The sequence below is a fragment of the Lepisma saccharinum genome, chromosome 1, assembly GCF_977018435.1.
Source record: "Lepisma saccharinum chromosome 1, izLepSacc3.1, whole genome shotgun sequence".
NCBI lineage: Eukaryota > Metazoa > Arthropoda > Insecta > Zygentoma > Lepismatidae > Lepisma > Lepisma saccharinum.
The window spans coordinates 165,297,710-165,319,438 of NC_139229.1; the positions used below are offsets into that span (position 1 = coordinate 165,297,710).

At 35.9% G+C, this 21,729-nt stretch overlaps 1 protein-coding gene across 2 annotated transcripts in view; it reads right to left on the minus strand.

Annotated features, from left to right (window-relative positions):
* FeCH (ferrochelatase, mitochondrial) overlaps positions 1 to 21,728 on the minus strand; it is a 35,422-nt gene extending 13,694 nt beyond the window's left edge. Inside the window, exons 1-7 of one of the 2 annotated variants that reach the window (XM_083142060.1) lie at positions 21,608 to 21,728; positions 10,128 to 10,326; positions 9,502 to 9,604; positions 8,349 to 8,467; positions 6,218 to 6,319; positions 4,934 to 5,099; positions 563 to 719 (exon numbers count right to left, since the gene is read on the minus strand). In XM_083142060.1, the coding sequence (XP_082998186.1) occupies positions 563 to 719; positions 4,934 to 5,099; positions 6,218 to 6,319; positions 8,349 to 8,467; positions 9,502 to 9,604; positions 10,128 to 10,326; positions 21,608 to 21,638 (877 nt within the window). In that variant the 5' untranslated portion in view covers positions 21,639 to 21,728. Of the gene's footprint in view, positions 1 to 562; positions 720 to 4,933; positions 5,100 to 6,217; positions 6,320 to 8,348; positions 8,468 to 9,501; positions 9,605 to 10,127; positions 10,327 to 16,206; positions 16,482 to 21,607 lie in introns of those variants that run through there. The other variant, XM_083142070.1, reaches the window with a different exon arrangement.
* Between the last annotated feature and the right edge of the window lies 1 nt (position 21,729).

A 21,729-nucleotide genomic window follows, 5' to 3' on the forward strand; every position in this document is an offset into this window, starting at 1 on the left:
ATACTTTACAAAGCCAGGGTGCATGAATTATAATTTTTTAAATTTGTATGCATAAAAACAAGAACAAAAAGACATAAATTATGCACATGATTAGAGGCTATTTGTAGAAACACTGAAGGAGCAACATACATATTGATATGATTTCATTGGCTAATACCAATATAACAATCTGTTGCATCATTGTACAATACAAATTTTATCACCAATACATTATCAGTGGTTCTTACACTACAATATATATGACACAGTTTGTACCAGCAGAGAAGTGCCATAAAATAAAACATATAATAACCAAGTATACTAGTACTCTCTTTGCATTAACAACTCCATAGTTTGACATAGAATCTATATTTCCACACACCACTACAATGATAATTTGTGTACGTGCAATGATATAAAAGTGAAGTTAAGAATAATGTGATTGGCAAATAGATGGAATTAAACATTACAGATGAATGAACTACAGAGACTCACAAAACCCAGATGGATATTCTAGCATGTTAAAGTTCTTAGGTTTAATTTTCTATAATAAATAAATCATTTTATGGAGCATTTATCTCACCTTTAAGAGCTTCATCTGTGAAAGGAGCAAGCCATGGAAGAGGTCCAACTTTAGATTGCCAAACCAAAGAATATGGATTGGAAAATTTCAGTTCTTGCATCACCAACTGCACAGTAGCACCTACTTCTGAAGGATACGAGTCCCCTCGATTTACAGTCTGAAATTCAAAACTTTTGTAAACTGTAATAAACGGCATTAAAATTTGAAAATTATAGTAACTAAGGTCATAATTTTTTTAGATTTTATTTCAGTTACATGTTAATGGTTCATAGTTGTCTTTTGTCATCCAAATATTTATGGAATTTGAAACATATTTTTAAAAAAATACTTGACAATTGTCTTCTTATTTTTTGATTTTGAAATTATCTCAGATTATCAGCTAGGTGATTTTATAAAGAAAATCTTGCTAATAACAAAAATGTAAATGCATATAAAATATAGCTACATTACTAACTGAATCTTCCATTATTAGTAAGCAAGAAAATATTGAGATAAAAGCAAAATATGCACAAATATGAAACAATATCAGCACAACCTAACAAAATAGGATATATAAATTCAGTAAAAATAGTATCCGGAATTTGGCTGGTAAAAGTCTCACATTGGAGTTATCGAGAATTCATTTTGTCCGTAGGATGGCAGAACTGTACTAATTGACCACGCAGAGGGGTAGGAGCAATCTATCCATCAGTTTGTGCACAGCAGCTGTTTACGTTAGTTGTGTTTACGAGTGCCCTGCGATTTGCAGAATGGACACAAATATCGAGCAAAGAATTTGTTTGAAAATTTGTGTTGCCAACAGACTGTCAAGTGCTGAATCGTTGAAAATGCTACAAAAGGACTTTGGTGATTCGAGTCTGTTGAAAATACAAGCGTATGCATGGTAGAAGGCTTTCAAAGAAGGCAGAGAAATTGTTGCTGATTTGCCCCATTCTGGTCAACCTTCTACATCAACGACTGACGAAAACGTCAGAAAAATCAGGACAATGGCGCTTGAAAACCGGCGTGTGAGTGTGAGAGAGATGGCTCTTGAGCCTGGCATATCACACATGTCTGTTCACAACATTTTGATTGATGTGTTAGGCATGAAACGCATCGCGGCACGACTTGTTCTGAAGGGATATTGCTGAAGACATGATTTTGCGAGCCTCTAGTGACTCAACCTTCATGAAACGCATCATAACTGGTGATGAGACATGGGTGTATGAGTATGACATGCAAACAGGTCAACAATCTTCGGAATGGCACTTCGAAAATGAACCAAAACCCAAAAAAACTATGCCAAAGTCCCTCAAAAATTAAGTTCATGCTCATTGTGTTCTTTGATTATCGTGGTGTTGTGCACTCAGAATTCCTTCCAGCGGGAAAAACTGTGAATAAAGAGTTTTATGTGACCGTTATGAGGTGTATGTGTGAGAATGTTTGCCAGAAAGACCAGAGTTATGGAAAAACAATTCTTGGATTTTGCACGACGGTAATGCGTCGTCACAAACGTCGACTCTTGTTCACGAGTTTTTGGCCAAAAACTCAACACATGTCTTCACCCAAGACCCATATTCTCCACATGTGGCTCTGTGATTTTTTATCTTTCCGCGACTCAAGTTACCACTTCGGGGAAGGCATTTTGAATCAGTTGAATCCATTAAAGGAAATTCGCAGAAGGAACTCAAGGCGATACCGTCTTCTACGTTTAAAGACTGGGTTAAGCATTGGCATATGTGTGTTGCATCTGATGGGACCTATTTTGAAGGCAACATAATAAATGTTGATGATTAACCACGTATTTTGTTTTTTATTCACAAATTCTGGGTACTTTTTGTACGTAGTAGTATACATTGTAAACACATCCAATCCAAGTTTAAGAAAAGATTTTGCTCCATTGACATTTTCACTATTTTCAGAACTACCCAGTGCCATATATAGTAGTAATTGAATTATCTTTGATATAATGTACATATTTAGTTGTTATTCTACCTTGCTGTGGGTGTGTAAATGAAAACCCTAGGATTAGGAAGTCCTGAAAATAGCTGAGAATACCAAAAATTTAAAATGTTTTGTCGATTCATTTATTTCCTTGATGGTGACACATTATATGAGATAATATATGCTTGTTTGTGCTTTGCATTCATTACAAGCTCTTATTTCTTAGAAACCATAAAAAACTGACATTAAAATACATTTTCACAAGGCCTCAGTCTACGAACAGTCTTGATGACACAATGTGCAGTTGAAAGAATGAAAATTCATTATGCAAGAATTCTTAAATGTGAAATATTTCCATTTGCTAGTTATCATCACACTATTTTATTATAACACCATTAAGCCTTGTTTCCATGATTATGAAAAACTAAATATGCTGACGAAGGCAGTAATTTATTTTATAAAAACATAAACTAAATCGTAACGTTTCAACCTTCCAGCAAGGTCTTCATCAGACTCTGTATCAAGTACAAAAGTAACAAGATACAAAAACAGGGCATTATATATACACAAACATTACTCCCTCCAGACTATTAGAAAGTTGTTAGGAACTTTCTAGCAGGTGGCTTTCTCTTTCCAAATGTACTTTCACCTAAAAGGCTAAACATAATTACTTTCATATAGAATGTGAAGAGATTATTTGTGACAAAATAATTCTGTTTTGTAGATATTTGGACGATTGTTTTGGCATATGGAAGGGAATGAAGAGGCAGCTCGACATTTTTGCCAAAGAAATACAAGATGAAGAAAGAGGGATATTATTGGAACTTGAAATAGAAGAAGAAGACAAATTAAGCTACCTAGATATATTGATGCAAAAGAAGAGAGGACAAGAAATTGAAACCGCTTGGCATCAGAAGAAGTGTGCAGCAGGGGTATTCTGCCACAAAAGAAGTGATGTAAGTGAGGTGACAAAAATAAATTTTATAAAGAATATGGAGGACAGAATCAAGAAAATATGCATGAAAGAATGTGAAAAAGAAGGCAAAATAAATAGCCTATAGAAACAGCTGGAAAAGAATGGCTATGAGAAGCAGGATAGACTGGACATAAACAGAAGAAGGAAGAAAAGAGGAAAGGGAGAATTGGAAGGGAAAGAAAAAGAGGAGAGATGGTTTGGAATAAAGAGTATGGGGAAGACCACAGAAAAGATATGCAAAGTGCTTAGGAAAGTGGGAATTAAAACTTGCAGGAAGGGAGGGAGAAGCATCTTAGGAATAGCGAGGAATGCAAGCAAGAAAAAGGAGAACAGAGAAGAGGAAGAGGAAGGGATTATCTACGAAGTGAAATGTAAAGAATGTCAGAGTGTGTACATAGGAGAAACGAAAAAAGGCTGAAAGACAGGTTGAAACAACATAGGGATGATGTACGACTTAACAGAGAGAGAAATGCAATATTTAAACACACGAGAGAAACAGGACATGACATAGAGTGGGATGAGGCTAAGCAGATAGGAAGGGAGAAGAGAATGCTAGTGAGAAAATGGAAGGAAGCCAAGGAAATAGAGAAGAAAGGTGAAGACATAATGAACTGGAATGGGGGACTGAAGTTAAACAAAGAATGGAAGAAGGTGTTAGAAAGAGTGGAAAGGATAAGAGAGAAAGAGGAGAGGAGAAGGAAAAAATGAAGGAAAAAGAGCATGAGATATTATATATGAATATCTCTTCACATTCTATATGAAAGTAATTATGTTTAGCCTTTTAGGTGAAAGTACATTTGAAAAGAGAAAGCCACCTGCTAGAAAGTTCCTAACAACTTTCTAATAGTCTGGAGGGAGTAATGTTTGTGTATATATAATGCCCTTTTTGTGTATCTTGTTACTTTTGTACTTGATACAGAGTCTGATGAAGACCTTGCTGGAAGGTTGAAACGTTACGATTTAGTTTATGTTTTTATAAAATAAATTACTGCCTTGGTCAGCATATTTAGTTTTTCATAACACTATTTTATATAAATTGAATTCCCTTTTCAAAAATTATATTAAATTAATTTCATTTAACAATGAAGAATTTAATAATTTTTCAAAACACTGTTCCAGGAAATTCATAAGTTCATATACAAAACACACAAGTTGCATTTAAAGCTTGGCTCACACTACATGCCAACACTGTAAAATTGTTTTTCAATAATTTGTCAACTTATTAACACTGAATTCCACCTACTCCCATTCCCTCTAGTAGTACAAGCTGCACTTCTCTAGGAACAACACGTTTTAAGCTTCATCTTTTACATGTAGTATGACAATTATTTCAACCATTCAACATGGAAGTGCTCCATTTTTATAATTTATCTCTGAAGAAGCCAACTGAATTTGACAAAACTTGACAAAGCTTACGATATGCCCTTTTATAACAACAGCTTCAGTTTAAGTAATTCATCATTTTTTCTCACCTTAAGTGGAAGAGAATGAGCAGAGAAGAGAATAATTACGTCCTTTTGGGTTTCTTTGGGGAATTTCTTCATTTCAGTACATATCCTATCAGCAATGGTCTTTGCCAATAATGGATGAGTAGACCACCTATCTATTACACTCCACTTCATACCAGTTGGCTGTTTCCTGGAAAACAAAAATTTAGATTTCAGAATACATCCAGAAAAAAAAAGAATTTCTAGCATGGAAGCTTAGAAAACAATAAAATTTCCGTATATCTTTCGAAATATAGAAAAAGCAAGGATCATTTCTCATATTTTCAAGAATATAGCATTACTGAATATTTCTGTCATTGAAACTGAATGCAAAGAATTAAAACAATAAATGTGATCGTGTTTTGGTTTTCATTTGTGTAAATTATGAAATAATAGTGGAACCTCGATTTTACGTTTTCAGAGGACCAAGGTGAAAGAACTTGATATGCAGAAAAATGTAAAATCCGGGAGAATTTTATAGCTTTTTGCTCTATTTGGACCATGAATATTGAATGTGTAATGCAGGAAAATGTAAAACCGGGGCATAAAATCAGGGTTACACTGTATTGCTTTTCCACATTTTAATACTTAATAATAAACTCATACAAGTTATTTTTTTAATAATTTTGAACTGATGTACAGCACAATAACAATAAAAGTATCAAGAAAGATGAACAAATATCTTATGCAATCCAATGTTCTTGTTCACTTACAAAATTTTGCTCCATGCTAGGTGAGAACATGAGTTCTGCATAAATATCTGCAAAACTGACCCCAAGATACATGAATATTGTTTATTTGTTTTCTTTTGTCACATTCAAACTGCTTCTTTGATGCCATGTTATGCAGCTGCAGGTTCATAAATACTAAACCAGAAAACTTCATTCTATGGGGGTACAGCCCTTGGACGGCCAAAGTCTGCCAAGCAGATTTTCTTTGGGGACATCTACATGGTGTCTGAAAGGTCACGGAAACATGGGCCAAATGGTAAAATTGGCTGTGTTGTTCTTTTGTTGCAGTGAATAATGCTGTCACAAGAAGAATGTGTGAAATTGTTCCCCTTGAGCTCAACCATCTGCAATTCCACCTAAGGACCTATGGGGAACTCGATGGAGATCATATTAAAGAATTACTGTTATCTGGATTATAGTTAGGGACTTTTCAGACACACTGAATATATCATTGTTAGAGAAAAAAGTAGTATGATTACTTAAACTACTTTTGCTTTCTTTTGATGCTTTCTGAACATATTAAAGGTGCAGGACTTACCTTTGGGCATAGTACGAATAGATGGCATTGAAGCTTGATCCTGTGGTAGCACAACTGTATTGCGGGTACTGTGAGAATATAACCAGTCGCTCAAGACCATCCCTGTTATAAAAATCAAATAGAGATTGTAAAAATACGTGGAAGCTTATAACATGGAAAGCACAAAAAACTAACTGCATCTTGAAAAAATATTCAGACTGGTATTAACGTGTGAAAACCCTTGAATATAGAGCCACCAATGTATCTGAAGCACTTTGCAGTAGTGCTCTTCTAGTGAAAAAAGTTCGATGGTTTGACAACAGAGGAAGGGGTTGATGGAACGTATGGTTTTCCTTTGTCTTGCTGAATCAATAAGGGTGTGTGGGTAGTGCATGGTACAGAAGTATTGGAGTAAAATTCATCATTAAAATTATTAATTATTTTACTATTTGATTACTTGGCAATAACAATGTATACATATTAGAGATTAAATTCTAGTTTATTAGACTGCTAATTTCTCACGATTGAAATACCATAGAACTGCATTGGCATATTAAAAAGAGAGAAGAGGGCAATTACAGTATCAACAAAGTGTCAAAAGAGGAAAGAACAAAGGTAAATACTTAGGCTGAAGGAAGTACAGAGGGATTCCTTTAGTTCATTTATTTTCCAAAGCTGCAAAAACTACAAATATCTTGGTGACATCGTATAACTGCATAATGACTGCTACTTGTTTGCATTTCTGCATAACTGACTTTTGAAGGATTTATGCTGACCTTCACACCAGTGAAAGCAAGTAACCAAGAAACAATAGGACAGGAAATGTCAAAAAGCTTGTCGTGTTGCTAGGTCATCACCTTCAAAATATTCAGTCTTAAGATTAAAATTAAAGCATAGCTTACACCCAGTGCTTGAAGTGGAAACTGTTAGGTAGGGGCTTGTTTGATCAAACATTGGAATTAGCCAAGGGGATGGTCGATGGTTTAACATGGTGACAATGGGACAACTAGACGATATGACCCCCCTGCATCGAGCACTACTTACAGCTTGTAACAACATGTTTACGAATAAGCAACACAACTGGTATATAATAATAATAACAACCTGTGGTGTAACAGACTCTTAGGGCCAGAGCCTACCTACCGACTGCAGGTCTTACTTCCATCTGCCAAGGTGGAAGATCATCCAACTAGTTACGAGGTGACGTGTGGCCAGTACAACGAACCTCCAGTTGTTGTTGTAGGTTTCCATGACCAGGTTACACTACTCATACGGATTCAGTGTCTGTTTCAACTACAGAAGTACTGAATTTATTTCCTTTTACTTTCTAATAATAATTGTTTTCCTGAATGCAATGGCCAAGTATATCTGTTTAGGTTAATTTTCATTAGAATATTTAGGTTATATCTTGTCAGTAAGATATGTTGAATGATTCCCTAATGTTTAATTCTATGTTTCCCTTTGGATACTTTTCTTCTATTGCATGTTGAGTGTCTTGTTTGTCCTTCGATGTCGCACATATACTCATAAGATCTAGATTAGATGTTTCATTTTCATTTGCCAACACTGTTTTCTTCATGCACAGGTGCACAAGTATATTCCAGAATTGCCGAGAGGCAATAATAATACATAATAATTGGTTCATAACCAGAATGGTGATATAGCCAGTTTTCCATCCTCTCCCAAAACAAACAAATCCTAGTCTATACTTGAAGCATAACATTAACTGCATTGGATAATACATGGGTGTGTCAAGAGAAAAGAACAGTTTTGAAATGGAGAATTCGAAGCAGGGAGAAGGGGTAGAGATGGAAGTAGGGTGGCATTGAACTTTCTCGGCCATGCCATTTTCAGTTCAGTTCAGATCAACTCTGTGTAACAGCAGTACATGCAATGTCAGTTGCAGTCATGGCACAGTGGACATTAGAGCATCGTGTGTCCACATGTGACAGTTTCATGAAAAGTAGCAAGTCACTTATTGAAACACAGTGGCTCTTTCGTTGCTGCTTCAATATTGGGCAACTGAGTTCATCGTGCTGAGGCATGTGGTAGTGAGACCACCAGTCGGGAGGTAGGCCTTGGCTTTCAAGGGCTGTTGCACCATGGGTTATTATTATTTATTATATATTTATATCTATAAACATATACTTACTTTTCAATTTGCTGGAGTGCATCTTCTGTCAGTGGAAAAGCATACCGAAATGCAACATAATGCTTATGAGGAGCTGTATCTGGAGAGATTTTGTCCAACTGCTTGCACATTAATTCACCCTGAAAATGTAATACATAATAAAAATTGTAAATGAAGAATTGTAACTGTACACTCAGCTGACTATATTAATGCAAGCTGTACTTGTAATGGCCAAACCTTTGAAGTTCCTCATTCAAAATACTTCTCAATTTTATGTTAATAATAGGACAGTATCAAGTAATTAATATTCCTTCTCAGGCAACACCAACTTCTTCCACAACAGGGCAGTCTGGATCAATGCTATTAACTACAGAACTTCATACATGTGATTACGTATATTACAGAATTACAGGTCAAAGTTGAACATAAAGTTTCTGTACATCCAAATGGTTACAAATGTGTTGTTACATTTCTACATACACAGATGTGTTATTATGAACATAAAATTGATATACCATACACTGATAGTTTTGTAAAAACAATGTTTAATAAATTCATTCTAATGAGTTCACATTTCATTTTTCCATGCACTTTTTGTTTGCGATCGATTTTGCAGTGGCAAGACAGTACATGCCTGACGAAGCCACCAGACAGGTGGTGAAATCGATTGCAAACAAAAAGTAGGTGGAAAAATTAAATGTGAACTCATTAGAATGAATTATCTATCTCCACATAACTGCCAAACAAATATCTTTAGATACAATGTGAATGTTTAAAAAATATCAAAGAATCAGATTTGAAGCAATAGGACAAAGATATCCAGTGTTCAGGAATAGGTCCATTTTTTCCTAAACTGGCTGTGACTACACGTACAATCTAGAAAGATTTAAGTCAAGAACATCTGTTAGCCTTGAATATGTATGTTGACAGTAGTTGGATATCAGTACGTGATATATATTTTTCTTCAAATTAAATATATTCATTATATGTAATAAAATATAATTTTACTGCCTCTGCAAATTAATTCCAAAATTTAATGACATTTGAATGACAGTTCACAAGTATAGTTTTCCACACACATAAAGTGAACCAGTTTTAAAAAAAGGGAAATAAAAATGACTAGTTATTTGATTTCATGAGATAGTGTCAGATTCGCCTGGTTATCATCACTTACTTGTTTCTCAGTCCACTTCAAAATTGGCGAGCCTCCTCCAATTTCACTATACTTCTTCTGAACTTCTGGCGTTCTCCGCTTGGCTATATAAGGACCCAGTTTACTGGAAATTGAGGTACAATCATTAGTAATAGTTTTTATTACACGACACTACTACACAATCAAGGATACTTTGTAACATAAAATGCTCAAGTTAAAAAACGTACGACTGTAGTAATTGTCCTTCATGACTAAAACTGTTACGCATTTAGTCAATTGGATTTCCTTTAACAAGAGAGGTGGCACTGCTGATATTAATTTATTTGTACTACTTCATGAACTCATCTTAGATAATTACCTCCATGTACACCCAATGGTAAATGTGATAATGGGCAAATTGTCCATCACCAATTTCAATCAGTCTATTTTCCACAATATGATGATCATGAATTGAAATAAGTATGTCAATAAGTAGGACAACATCTACTTCGCATCAACACACTTCAATTCTTTAAAACAGCACAGGATGTAGAATAAAAAAGAATGAAAATAGCAACAAACAATTTGTTATTATCTTTGTCATTGACTGCACCTACATATCAACAAATTCGAAGAGATAAACATGGTAGCTTGTTACATTCACTCACCTTTGGATTGGAAGTTGAATCATGTCACGATCTGTCATAATGCGAAGTAAATACTCATGAACTTCATCTGTAGTTCTGGGTCCACCCATGTTTAACATCAAGATGCCAGTTTTGGGGGATTGGTATTTGGTAGACAAAAAACTAGCTGAAATCACAGGAAGAAATCCTGTTGCCTGAGTTTGTCCACAGAGTTGCTTTCCTGCAAATACACATGGTTTTATGAAAAACTAATTATGCTGACCAAGACGGTAATTTATTTTATTAAAAACATAAACTAAAACGTAACGTTTCAACCTTCTAGCAAGGTCTTCATCAGACTCTGTATCAAAAACGTTACGTTTTAGTTTATGTTTTTAATAAAATAAATTACCGCCTTGGTCAGCATAATTAGTTTTTCATAATCATGGAAACAAGGCTTAATGGTGTTATACATGGTTTTACTGTACATCTCTTGCAACTTGTACATGTTTTACCAATAATTTTACCAATTCAATGGTTTCAACTGCAATTTAGTGCAAAATCTTGTCCTTTTTACACATAAAGATATATCAAGATTACATATGCAATTTATTTTTCTAAGGCAAAATACATGGTGTTTGCTGTTAAAATTCACTAATAAATGAAGTCAATGAACCACTGAAGTTATCAATGACAATAAATTTTATATCAGTGTTTTATTGGGATCGACAAAAGTTTCGTATTAGGACATAGTTTTTACTACAAAAGAACAGATATCTTAAACTTATTGAGAAAAGAGGTGGCGAGACACATGATATTTTAAAGCCATTTTTTCCCTTATATTTCCTCAGCAGCATAAATAGCAAAGTGTTGACATTATTTCGTGTACATTACTTTACATGCATTAGTTATTGGATAAACATGTTCAGTCTTGCTCCTAGCAGGAATATGTGCATTTTTCTCCCATTATTTTGAAGTGCGACACTTTAAATGCCTACTCTGAGACAAGAAATAAGCACAAAATTTGGTGGAAAATAAAGAATTTATTTCTGAATGCAATCTTTTTTTTTATTTCTCTCCCAACCTACCAAAGCATGCACACACACACAATATACATCTGTCCACCCTAGGATTTTTCTCCTTCTTTCATTTTACATACACACTGGGAAGAATTGTACTTATATGATAAATTATGGAATTTTGGAGGCACAGGAATGTTTATTGAGTTTGAATGTGTTCCAAAAAATTCCAAATAGCAGGCAAAGCAAGACTAAACACATGTTCTTTTCTCCTCCCCCACACTTTATTTGCCTATTTCACTTTTATTTGGGAGAGATGGCTATTTGACTTCGGCCTCCGAGTTGAAGGTCAGCCTCAGGCCTCACACATCCCCATCCTCTGTACTCCATCTCGGCATCTGGCCTCACATGGCCTCCAACTTGACCTCTGGCCTCACAAGACCTTAGCCTCCAAGCTGAAGGTCGGCCTCAGTCTCTGAACTCCATCTGAGTCTCTGGCCTCACACAGCCTCAACCTCCGAACTCCATCTTGGCCTCTGGCCTCACAGGGCCTCAGCCTCGCAAGGCTCCTGGAGGCGGAGGCCAGGCCTCTCCGGAGGTTGGACATTTCTGGTCTGAACTGGCAAAACGTTGGCCAATTTCTTCAACAGTTCATGGGAAATCCTATGTGTGTGTTAATAGAAGGGGCTAATGATTACACAATATTAATAATCATGCTAGATTTAACATAGAATTTTATGAGGTATGGAACATGTCCATATTTTCACTTTTTTCAGAACATAAGCACCTCAGGTATAGTCTGCTGTCCTCGCGTTTCCTAACAGGGGTGAACAGGAGTATACTTTCCTTCTCAGGATGCACGTGAAAACAACTGTACAATTTCTGGATGTGGTTTATAGATAGTCCAGAAGTTACGGACTTTCTATCCAGAATAGCCTCGACAACATCTGACAAAAGTAAAACAGAGAAAAAGGAACAGACTGCACCCTACGCAACCGAGAGCCAAGCGAGATGCCAAATAAAGGAATGCAATCTACCGTCAAGGGCAAAAATCACCTCTGGCATGGCTCATATCAACAACTGGCAGAAGGGGAGGCTTCCTTTCTGAAGGACAAAGACAGTTTCACAAAGTCCAAACTTCATAATAATTCAGATCCAATCCATTGGAAGCGAGATTGGATTCTGCTATCATTTATGGAGAGCTGTTCATTTAATATGCTTTCAAGGCCCAGCCTCAGCCATCAAACTCCATCTTGGCCTCCGGCCTCACATGGCCTCAGCCTCCGAACTTCATCTCCGCCTACGGGCTCAGCCTCCAAGTTCAAGGTTGGCCTCTGGCCTCACATGGCCTCAGCATCCGAACTCCATCTCGGCCTCAGTCTCCAAGCTCAAGGTCGGCCTCCAGCTTCACAAGGCCTCCGCCTCCGAAACCCATCTCGGCCCTCAGCCTCCGAACTACAACTTGGCCTCCAGAGGCTGTACATCTCTGCTTGGGAGTGGGGTGAAGGCGGGAAAGATGGAAATCAGCTGCTCAAAATGTGTAACATATACCTTGGGGCATTTCTAGATTAGTTGTTGTCAGCAGCTATTTCAGAATGGAAGCACACTGCTGAGGTAAATCTAATATAAAATACACTCCTTCAGTGGATACTGGTTACTTGGAGGGGCCTCCCTGATGCGTAGTGGTAACGTCGTCGCCTTGTAATCAAACGGTCCAGGTGAAGACACATTGCAAAGTGGTTCAGATCGCACATTAAACTGTAGATCCAGTCCCAATTAGCCTAACTTTGCATAAAGTGGACTTAAAACCAAACTCAAACAAACTGGTTAGTTTGGATCTCCCTTGGCTCAGCTAATTGCTGGATGCTAACCTCATCATTAAGCATACGTCTGTTCTACATCATAGAAATCTGATACATATATGTAGGCTAAATGAACACTTACTGTGTCTTTCTTGCAGTTATGAATATTCTATCACATAATGTATGTGTTTTGCACAGTTGCCATTCTTCAACTGTTACCTTGGTAACAGATAAGTGCTGTTATCTCTGAAACATTTCCTATTATGCTCAATTCTGCACTTTTTCCCCCTTTTGAGAGTAATTTTCTTTGGAATACAGATGTGTACATCCCCTTCCCCCTTTGAAATATTATTTGGTACCTTTGACAGTCGATAAAAAGTGAAAATTTTGCATGAAGATTATGTTGTTTGTGAACATTTTCCATTCTTTTAGCTCATGGAAATATGTTATTGTAAAGTAAGATACCTTTGTTACCATGAAGCGGCACAGCCCAAAGGCTTTGCGCAAGTAAAGATAGCATCCAACATGACAATCCACAACAACAGCAGGCAGGACGATGCCTACCGCTTCATAAACACAAAATATTAGTGACGAAAGTTCATAAATTTACAATAAATATTAATCATTTTAAATTAAAATTTAGTATAAAGTAAAGCAAAACAAACATGGGAGGATTGAAAACTTATGAAACCAAAATAGAGGTGAGTGAAACTATTGTTAGAAATGTTAGATTTATTGGCATTTATAATCTTACGTTGTTAGGTTAGGAGTATTAGGTTTGATTCTGATAGCAATTTTCAACATTTTTGTTAGGTTATAAATAGATTTGGAAGTGGTTGAAAAAAATTGCTATTTTGGAAAAAAAAAAAGTGAGTTTTTCTGCGGCTTTCTTCAGCTTTTTTTCACAAAAGTGTCTCAAATCAATGAAAACACAGGAGTTGGCAGTATCTTTCCTGTTCCTGTTTTCGTTTATATCCCTTCTGTAAAATAGACACTCATTCCTAAATATAAAATACAATTTACAATGTGAAATTCGTAGCTAGACATAAACAGTGTTTTCAAAAAAGCTGGCTTCTTTCAATGCGCTGTTTTATAAGAAATCTGGACTGGACCTACAGTTTTAAATTAGATCCAAAGCACTCTGCCTCCACTGAGGATTAAACCTCGGACCCCTTCTTATTACAAGGCAACAGCATTACATTATTCCACTCCAGTAGCCCACTCATGATTTTAGAAGGAACCTTCACTCAAAAAGCCAGCCTTCTTCCAACAACACTACTTGCAATTTGTTCTGTGTGATTTACAGGCTAAATTAAATCTTAATCTCTGATGAAGTGGCTAACGATCTTAAGTATACAGAACATTCAGACCGAAACAACACATGACAGTGGGGAGTGTTACATTGAAGTGACAAGGGCCCCTTCAGTCTAATCAAGCATCCACCACACATGAACAAACAAGACCGAGGTGACATGATGAGCACCATTGAAGGAGCTATCAGATTGAAGTCACATATGACAAGTGATATAGCTAGTTTCCTTCAGTATAAAGCAAAACATTTATCATGCATGAAAGAACAACAGACCGAAGTGGCATGATGCATGCCATTGAGAAAACAGTATAGTCCAAGCAACATGCAAGTGATATGTTTAGCTCATTGTCACACTTCAGTTCAAAAGGTTGAATGGATTACTGTGGGTCTGCTTCCAAGTGACACATGTCACTTGTTGCTTCGGTCTGAAAGTAACCTGAGTAAATGGTACAGGCCAAATGACAAGCAACACTTGCAGCTTATGTTGCTTTGGTTCGAAAGGTTGCATTTACTTCAAAGGCTTTGTTTCCAAGAGTCAGTGTCACTTCCGTCTCAAAGCTCCGTTAAACAGGACATATATACACATTCACGTAATACGTATATGGCCTAGTCCATATCAAATCAGGCAGGCAAAGAAAAAATCTTACCTTCATAGTCTCAGATGTTATTGAATTAAAGATATGTTAAAATTCAGGACAAAGTAAATTTTGTCCAAAAAAATCCTGGCTCGAGATACAGGTATGCCAAAGATGGCACCTTGGGCATCATTTCTCATGTGCGATTTTCGGCAAAATATTAAATTGCTCTATCTCTGGAATGGTTCAAGATATTTTGTTGCTGTTTTTTTATTTGACAGAGAATAATTTTCTGATTAAAATGATAACCTCTGTTTGGAAATATGTGTGCAAGTTCTCTTGCTGTAGCCTCCTGGGCTTTTTTAAAAAAATCATTTTTTTTTTCTTTTCAAAAATGCCAATCCCAAAAATTTTGATTTTTTTACTGTTGATCAGTACTACATTCCCTGAAAAGGAGAACTCCCACTTTTGAGTTTAACAGGTTTTATAAACAATTGAAAATTTTGCCATACATTAAACCAGTTTCCATTACCACATTCTCACATATTGGTCTCATGAAATCAAAATCTAGTTTTATTTGACATGGCATTTTAATTCTTCATAAAGATAAGTAACAGACACAGCTTTCAAAACATATTAAAGCTTCCAAAATATATGTGCAAGTTCCAAAACATATTACAGGTTCCAAAGCATACCACTTCTGTGCACTCTGCTTAGAACTGAAATTAGCAATTCAATGAACTCAAGATTTGTTCAAGTGCATCAGTATCTTCCTTTGATATTGAGTGATGCCTTCCTCTTGAACCAATAGGAACTGGGGCACCCACAATCTTTAAAACATCTCAAATTGGAAGTGAGCACTGGTGGTGGTATTGCTGTCTTGCAGCATTTAAATCTATATCCAGCAGCCGGGCCATGTGGTAGCATAAAGTTCACGACGATTTCATTTAACCCACAAATGATATCTATAACCTCTGCAATTCACCAGTCACAGTCATACACACAGGTTGTGAATCTGAATATTCTCCTGCCGTTTCTGAGGTCTTGGTTGGACAAATGAAATTTCTTCTTTCTTGCTCTTTAAAGTTCGTGCAATATAGGTTCGCTCATCACTGTGAGTCCAGACATGTGTCTTCTGAATTCCTTCCACAGGGGTAGTTTGGTTGGACCATTCTTCTATTTTCTGCTGGCGGAATTCTTCAACTTCCTCTTTGGGCAACAGGATGAGGGCTGGAAAGATTATGTTTTGTAGTGTGGTGCTTCAGCAGGCCTCCTACACTATCGCAAGGCACCTTCCCATGACCAGTAGCACTGTATACCTACTCCATTGGCAAAAGCGACTTAGTCAATTCAAAGGTATAATTTAACAATACAGGTAATTTCTCCAATTTGTTTGAAATTTCGGATACTTACTAATTTGGGTCTCCTAATCACGAATCTGCACTTAAAATTTGGCGCTCACGTATAGAAATTCCTGAATTATGGCTAGCCCCACGGACCATTGGCGCTAGCCCCACGAACCATTGAGTTCGCTCATCACTGTGAGTCCAGACATGTGTCTTCTGAATTCCTTCCACAGGGGTAGTTTGGTTGGACCATTCTTCTATTTTCTGCTGGCGGAATTCTTCAACTTCCTCTTTGGGCAACAGGATGAGGGCTGGAAAGATTATGTTTTGTAGTGTGGTGCTTCAGCAGGCCTCCTACACTATCGCAAGGCACCTTCCCATGACCAGTAGCACTGTATACCTACTCCATTGGCAAAAGCGACTTAGTCAATTCAAAGGTATAATTTAACAATACAGGTAATTTCTCCAATTTGTTTGAAATTTCGGATACTTACTAATTTGTGTGACTCTTGCGACAAATGGCTTCATTTTAAATGTGGAAACTTGTTTAATGAAGATGAGATAGATACCAACTCTGAGTGGTTCTGCCCGCAGTGTGTCGTGAATGGACAGAATTCTATTGTGAATAGTGAAGATGATGAAGAAAGTGCAACCCTTCTCCATATTGTGCACTTACTGCAAGGCGACATAGAGGAACTGAGAAATGAAAACCAAATCCTGAAAAATAGGCTAGAAATCATAGAGAAAAGTGAAGAACGTAAAAATGACCATGCAACCTCATGGACGCAAGTGATAAGGAAAACAAAAAACGTAAGTACCAATAACAAGTTAACATCTTTCATGAATAAAAACAGATACTCTATACTACAAGACTTATGTACAGATGACTCAACCCCAAAAAGTGCTACAACAAAGAACCCTAAGACAAAGAAGCCAACTAAGAATACTTCATCGAAGCAAAGTCGAGGAAATCCACCCCAAGTACTTATATATGGTGATAGCCATGCAAGAGGGATGGCTGAAAAGGTGAAACATAATGTTAGAGAAGTTTCTGTTAGTGGTCTTGTCAAGCCGGGTGCTAAAATTCAAGAGGTTTTAAATAATGTAGAAATCGAGGACAATGAAAACAACTGTGTAGTGCTAATCGCTGGTGCAAATAATGTGGCCTGCAACGAAAGTAAAGATCTGGTAGATGCACTTGAGAACACACTACCCAACCTAAAAAGTAGTAAGGTCATTGTAGTGAATTTACCGACTCGACATGACTTAATACCGGAATCGTGTGTCAATAAAAGCATAGAAGTTACAAACAAGAAGATCAAACTCTTATGCAAAATGTTTCATAACGTTCACAATTTAGATGTAAGCAACTTAGATAGAAATGCTTTCACTAGACATGGTATGCACCTAAATGAGCTAGGCAAAGAAAAGGTATCAAACAAAATATGTGAGGTAGTTAAAGAATATTTGATATGCATTAATACCAAAACAAATCCTATTATGTTGAAGTGGAAAACTACACAGGAAAACCCATAACTCCACCTGACCACTTAAGAAAATTGAGATGTGATTTAGGTCAGGTGGACCATTCTGTACCTGGTATAATAAACCCTACTTCACTGGATGGTATGGTAAGCTCTAAAAAGTCAGAAACCTTGAACATATTTCATCAAAATGTTCAAGGCCTAAATATGGATAAGAAAATGATGTTAGAAATCCACCTATCAAATTTCTCAGAAAAAATGGATGCACTATGCCTCACAGAACATTGGCTAAAGCAAGAACAACTCAAATATATAAATATCCCATGTTATAATCTCATATGTAGTTATGCTAGGTCAACCATAAGTAGGGGAGGGTCATGTATATATGTAAAGAATGACATAGAGGCAAATGAGTGCACAAAATTTTTGCATCTAAATTTAGAAAAACATTTCGAAGCATGCGTAATGGAATTACCAAAACATAAACTGGTTATTGTATGTGTATATAGAACCCCAGACAGCGACTTAAAAATATTCATAAAACACCTGGATATCATCCTAAATTACTACCAACAGAGTAACAAACTTGTAGCAGTTATTGGCGATCTAAATATAGACTTTCTAAAAGAAAATATAAATAATAATTTAAACACACTCCTTAACATGTATAATTTAGAACACATGGTCAAGCAACCCACAAGAATCACCAAATACACAGAAAGTGCACTTGACCAAATACTCATAAACCAACACCTATGTAACTGTGAGACATCTGTATTTGACACAGGTTTCTCTGACCATCAAGCTCAAATGTTTTCTTTATCACCAACCACAGTGACTAATCCAAAACACAGTACCAAAAAAGAAACACAAGTTGTAAGCAAAAGGTCATTCAGCAAACAAAATATTAATTATTTTCTTTATTTACTAAGCAAAGAAACGTGGAGTGATATTCATGAGTCCAATGATACAGATGAAGCATATAAGTCATTTCTAAAAACGTTCACTTATTATTTCGAAATAGCTTTTCCCAAGAAACAAGTTAGAACTTCAGCAACCCAAAAGAACCACTGGATAACACCTGGAATTATTAAATCTAGTGAAAGAATGAGATATCTAAGCAGAATCAGAAAAGATGAAGATGCCACAGCTGAATTTGAAACATATTTCCACAAGTACAAGTCAATCTATAGGAAAATAATAAAAAAGGCTAAGCAAATGCACAATGAGAATACCATCATAAATTCCGAAAATAAATCTAAAACAATGTGGCAAATTGTAAATACAGAGCTACATGGAGGCAGCAAAAGAAAAGAAAATATTGCACTACAACATAACTCTGAGACTGTAAAGGAACCTCTCGAAGTTGCAACATTATTAAATGAATACTATGCAAATGTTGCGAAAATGTACTCCACCCCCAACACTAGTACCAGTCACAACACAAACAACTTAAAGAAACTAGGAACGTGCACCAAAACAATGTACTTGCATCCAGCAACTACTATGGAGGTTGAAAAAATCGTACAGAAACTCAGACCTACTTGGTCGTGTAGTGTAGATGAAATCCCCACTTATATTGTCAAACAATGCAAAGAATATATTGTAATCCCACTGTGCCACATAATCAATTTGTCCTTCACCACAGGAGTTTTTCCACAAAAGCTGAAGGAAGCAAAAGTAATTCCAATATACAAGAAAGGAGATAGAAACAACTTAACCAACTACAGACCAATATCTCTCCTCTCCCCATTCTCGAAAATTTTAGAAGCTACCATGAACAATCGAATTGTATCTTTTTTAGAAAAACAACAACTTATTTCAAATACTCAGCATGGCTTCCGCAAAGGGAAATCAACTGAATCTGCTGTGTTTCAATATTTGGAATATATAAGAGAAACATTAGACAAAACGGGACAATGCACGGGACTCTTTCTAGATTTAACAAAAGCCTTCGACCTAGTACCCCATGAAAAACTATTACAAAAAATAAAACATTATGGCATAAGAGGCATCACACACGATTGGCTCACATCCTATCTTAGCAATCGTATGCAAATAGTCGAGATTATCCACAGAAAGGATGACGGTGTACAATCTAGCTTTGTCTCGAAACCCTGCACAATATCAAGTGGAGTTCCACAAGGTTCTATTATTGGACCATTACTCTTCTTAATATATATTAATGATTTGCCAATAAATTTAAATTCAGCAAAAACTACTCTTTATGCAGATGATACAAGTGTAGCCATCACCGGTGGTAAGGAACAAACCCTTAACTCTAATATCAAACAGGTAACAATCAAACTCAGCAAATGGTTTTCTGACAATAATTTAGTATTAAACAGCAGCAAAACTGTGGCTGTCAATTTCCATCACACAAGGAATAAAATGATAAATGAACCAAATGTTACATTAGATAATATGACAGTAAATCACGTTAAAACAGTCAAATTCCTGGGAGTATGGATTCATGAAAGCTTAAAATGGGACCCACACATAGATCACCTTTCCGCAAAACTAGGTAAAATTATATTTGCCATTAATACACTAAAAACAATATCAAACTTAGAAACATTGAAAATACTATATTACACCATGTTTCAATCTTTATTAACATACGGTATAATCTTCTGGGGAAATTCCACTAATAGTAATAAAATTTTTGTGCTGCAAAAGAAAATTGTCAGAATAATAGCAGGAGCTAAGAGAAATACACCCTGCAGAAGACTGTTTAAAAATTTAGGCATATTACCCTCACCATGCTTGTATATACTTCATCTGCTGATGTATGTAAAAACTGACTTAGATTCCTTCAAATGTAACAACTCCTCACATAAATATTATACAAGGAATGGCAGCAACCTCACAATACCATCACACAACACCACATTATTTGAGAAAGGACCTAAATACATGGCTGTTCACTGTTTCAATAACCTTCCAAGTGACATAAAAATAATACAATCAGCTACCTCATATAAAAAGCATGTAAAAAAATACCTATTAGATCATTGTTTTTATTCTGTTAAAGAGTACCTAACAATAAATTGCAAATTGTAACATCCTAAATGAACTCCTAGGACATGTATAAGCATGTATTGAATTTTATCTATTATATGTATGTAAATTACTGTAAACCTTGCATCTAACAGCAAGAACAAGGAGAATCAATTATAATGTAATCAATGTTTTTTAAATGTTATGTATAATATCTTCACACTTGTACCTATTTGAAAATAATTATTAACTGTAATGTGCTGACATGTTCCATACCATGTGTGGAAAACAACCACTGTACAATGGTCAAAGGAATGAAATAAATCATATCATATCATATCATAGGTTAGGCTAGGTTAGGTTAGGAAACATAGTTAAAAAATTTTAGGGTCGTAGTAATATCAGGAATATATATATTTCGTTCTTTAAGTATTCGATACGGAAAATCTTGCGATAAATAATGAGCAATTGTGCATTGTCGGTTGCGATGACTGACCCTCTTATTTTGCAAGTTTGACACGTGAGCGCCAAACTTTAACTTCAGATTCGTGATTAGGAGCCCTAATTTACTGAGTATGCCAAATTTCAAACAAAATGGAGAAATTCCCGGTATTGTAAAATCGCTCCAAAGGACGTAAACTAGAGTCTTACCCACGCTCTGGAACACCTTCGTTAATTGTTAATTTTTTAAAACATTGCGTTATTCTATGTAAAAAAAAGTGAACCAAAAGTTCCAACAGAATATTTATAGCTAAAAAAATTCTAGGTAAAGTACGTGTGACACCAGTTTGATTGGACGACCACAGTTGAAGATTACTGCGTAAAAAACGTGACAAATTTCAATGCTGCTCGTTTCAGTAAAATCAGTGGTAGCGTATTATGTAACATCTGTAATACTATACTACGTTTATTATATTAGTGTACTCCACTTGAACAATTCAGATTTATTTACGTATATAAGTAACTACCATGCATGTATCTTACCAAAAAGAAACGTAGATCGACGCAGCTTCATTCTGTATGATTACGTACGTCAATATTAGAGATTATATATTATATTGTTTATTATAAATGCTTCGCTGTAATATAATAACAAAAAACTCCCG